This window comes from Penaeus chinensis, chromosome 30 (genome assembly GCF_019202785.1).
Source record: "Penaeus chinensis breed Huanghai No. 1 chromosome 30, ASM1920278v2, whole genome shotgun sequence".
Lineage (NCBI taxonomy): Eukaryota > Metazoa > Arthropoda > Malacostraca > Decapoda > Penaeidae > Penaeus > Penaeus chinensis.
The window spans coordinates 12,881,023-12,884,626 of NC_061848.1; the positions used below are offsets into that span (position 1 = coordinate 12,881,023).

The window sequence follows — 3,604 nt, forward strand, 5'->3', positions numbered from 1 at the left end:
GGTAATAGTATTTTTTCTAGTGTGTATGTTTGTCTGTTTGTTTGTTTGTTTGTTTGTGTATGCATGCATGCATGCATGTATGTATGTATGTATGTATGTATATATACGTATATGTGTTGCTTATATATATGTGCGTGTGTGTATGTGTTGCAAATATACATGCGTGGGTGTGTGCGTGCGTGTGTGCGTGCGTGTGTGCGTGCGTGCGTGCGTGCGTGCGTGCGTGTGTGCGTGTGTGCGTGTGTGCGTGTGTGTGTGTGTGTGTGTGTGTGTGTGTGTGTGTGTGTGTGTGTGTGTGTGTGTGTGTGTGTGTGTGTGTGTGTGTGTGTGTTTGTGTATATGTGTGTGCGTGCGTGCATGCACGCATACATGCATGTATGTATATGTATATATATATATGTATATGTGGATACGTGTGTGTGTTTGTGTGCATGTGCGTGTGTGCGTGTGCGTGTGCGTGTGTGTGTGTGTGTGTGTGTGTGTGTGTGTGTGTGTGTGTGTGTGTGTGTTTTAGTATGCATGTATGTATCTATACGTATATGTGTAGCATATATATATATATATATATATATATATATATATTTATATATATGCGTGCGTGTATGTGTTGCATATATACATGCGTGTGTGTATGTGTTGCATATATACATGCGTGTGTGTATGTGTTGCAAATTACATGCGTGCGTGTGTGCGTGCTTGCGTGCGTGCGTGTGTGCGCGTGTGTGTGTGTGTATGTGTATGTGTGTGTGTGTGTGTGTATATGTATATGTATATGTATATGTGTGTGCGTGCGTGCGTGCATGCATGCACGTATGCTCGCATACATGCATGCATACATGCATGTATGTATGTGTGTGTGTATGTGTGTGTATGTGTGTGTGTGTGTGTGTGTGTGTGTGTGTGTGTGTGTGTGTGTGTGTGTGTGTGTGTGTGTCTGTTATGTATTTATGCATGTATGTACATATAAGTACAATATATATGTATGTATGTATTTATATATGTATGTCGGCGCTTCATTGTTAGATTATCCTCTTACTAGTACCCGTACTTTGACCTCATTTCCGCGCCAAGGTCTCTGGCAACGCGATCGCACTACGAGGTGTGAATTTTTGACGGCGTTAGCGTGGAAGTCGTATGTTTTATTTCGTCCTTCAGGTATAGGCCTAGTTTGTCAGTTTTGTTTTTGTTTGCTTATTTTATTTGTGTGTTACCCGTTTGTTTCTTTGTCTAAGTTATTGTTCTTTATTGCAAGGAAGTGTGGCACAGTGTGTGAGGCCTGAGTGTGTAATGTTGCAAGGTGCATTAGTTTCGTGAAGCGTTGCAGTGCACGTGATGTAGTCATTAAAAAAAAACAACACTTGTAGGCATTCGATACTGAGGATAAGTCTATTAGTTTTTTGCTTCGTTGGATGGGGACAGCAGGGCATTCGGATGTGTGGGGAGTCCCTCTCTGCCTCTGTCTCTCGCTCTCTCTCTGTCTGTCTGTCTCTGTCTTCCGCTCTCGTGTCTTTTTGTGCGTTAAATTATTTCCCTCCATTCTTTCCTCACTCCTTCCTTCCATCCCCCATCTCTCTCCCTCTTCCTCTCCCTCTCCCTCTCCCTCTCCCTCTCCCTCTCCCTCTCCCTCCTTTCACCTGATATAACATATTTTCATTGAGCAATAGAGGCTTACAGTCGCGCGCGTGCGGGCAGTCGGGCGTGTTCGAGCTGAACAGGGACGTGTGGGCGGTAATACAAAAGGGAGATCGGGAAAAGAAAATGTGTGGCTGCGCGGGCCTGCTTGACAACACGACCCGATAGTGACAGGTAGGTGAGCTTACCTTGACAACAAGTGGTGATACAAAAAAGAAAAAAAAAAAAAAAAAAAAAAACGAATACAGAAATGAGGGAAGAAATCAGAAATAGAAGATGAATGGACAGAGATCAAGGAATGAAAATAGGCAGTGACGACAGGTGTGCGTAAGGGGGATATGAGTGACACGGGTGGGGGTGGGGGGCGGCGAAAATTTGCTCTTGACGATAGGAGTAACGGTAGGAAGGGGAGGGTGGGGGGCGTGGTACTTTTAACAGTAAGCATAAAGGGAGAGGGAATGAGGAGAAGGCAAGGGAAGTAGTGTGAGAGGGAGAAGGCAAGGGACGTGTGAAGAGGAGAGAAGGAAGAACAAGGGAGAGGGTGCGAAATGGCAAGGCGAGGGAGAGAGTGTGACAGGGAAAGGGAGAGGGTCTGGGGATGGTTAAGGCAGAGAGATAGGGAAAGGGAGGAAGAGAGAGAGAAAGATAGGGAGAGAAGGAGGGAAGAAAGGAGAGAGAGGGAGAGAAAGGGAGGAAGGAGAGAGAGAGAAGAGAAGAAGGAGAGGAAGAGGATGAATGAGTGAGAGAAAGAGAAATTTGGCTGGGTTTGATTTATCATGTTTATTGAAAAAAAAAAAAAAAAATCTGAACAGCATAGAGCAACAGAGAGAGAGAGAGTTCTGAAGTCGATCAAGAATAGGGAGTGGGAGTCGTGTATCCATTATTTTAGGTCTAAATAAATGATTTGTGTGTATTTCTTTGTGTGTCGGGGGGGGGGGGGGTAGTTACGTAACGCAAGAAGAGGGTTGAGTTGGGAGGGTCGTGGCTGTGACAAAGGAATGCCCAAAAGGGCGGAATTATCTAGAGGGACGCGGATGTCGGTCTATCGGGAGTTTTTTTTTTTTTTTTGGGGTGTGGGGGGGGGCTTTCATTCAGCGTGTGTATGTTTACGTGTTCATGTGCGTAGGATTGAATATGTGTGCACATACATGCAGGTGTGCAGGGAGTGGCTGAATCAGTGGACCTGGGCCGCTGTACGCGGTGTTGAAGACATTGTGAAGGGGGGCGAGGCTGGGTGCGGTGCCCCTAGAGGCCTCTGCCGCACCTCCTTCCCATGCCTTCTCCTCCTCTACCCCCTTCTCCTCCTCCTTCTCCTCCTCCTCCATCTCCTCCTTCTCCTCTTCCTCCTCCTTCTCCCCCTCCTCCTCCTCCCCCTATCCCTAATCCTCCCCCTCCCCCCCTTCCCTCCCCCTCCTCTTCCTCCCCTCCTCTTCCTTCCCTCCTCCTCCCCCTCCCGCTCTTCCTCCTCCTCCCCTTCCTCATCCCTCTCTTCCCCTCTCTCATCCCTCTCTCCCCCTTCACCCCTCTTCCTCCCTTCCCCTCTTCCTTCCTCCCCATTTCTCCTTCCTCCTTCTCCTCGCCCTCCTTATCCTCCTCCTTCTCCTTCTCCTTCTTCTCTTTCTCCTCCTTCTCCTTCTCCTCCTGCGCGTGGGGGAAGGGCGTGTGGGGGAAGGGGGGAGGATGTGGAGTTGGGGGGACAGAGAGAGAGCGGGGGGGACGTAGTAAGTTTAGAGTACAACATTCATACTCTCCAGGCTACGCTATTGATCGCCTGCCAGGAGGTCGATAAGGGTGGAATCCCGATCCGTGCCGCCGTACCTGTGGCCCTTAGTAGAGCGTGTGGCCTGCCTCAGCGTCCACAGGGGTCATACCCGCTTGGCAGACAGTGCTGCACTCGACCTTACCATCCCCAGCCAACTCATCTCGGCCACTTTACGTTGCTCTGTTTTTTGGGCGCTCTCCTCCGGCCCCC

General features: G+C 48.6%; 1 protein-coding gene across 2 annotated transcripts in view; it reads left to right on the forward strand.

The window, feature by feature from the left end:
* The window catches only part of LOC125041601, a 59,543-nt gene extending 57,608 nt beyond the window's left edge, over positions 1 to 1,935 (forward strand). The window contains exon 3 of one of the 2 annotated variants that reach the window (XM_047636661.1): positions 1,675 to 1,935. In XM_047636661.1, the coding sequence (XP_047492617.1) occupies positions 1,675 to 1,784 (110 nt within the window). In that variant the 3' untranslated portion in view covers positions 1,785 to 1,935. The remainder of the gene's footprint in view (positions 1 to 1,674) is intronic. The other variant, XM_047636662.1, reaches the window with a different exon arrangement.
* The last annotated feature ends 1,669 nt before the right edge of the window (positions 1,936 to 3,604 follow it).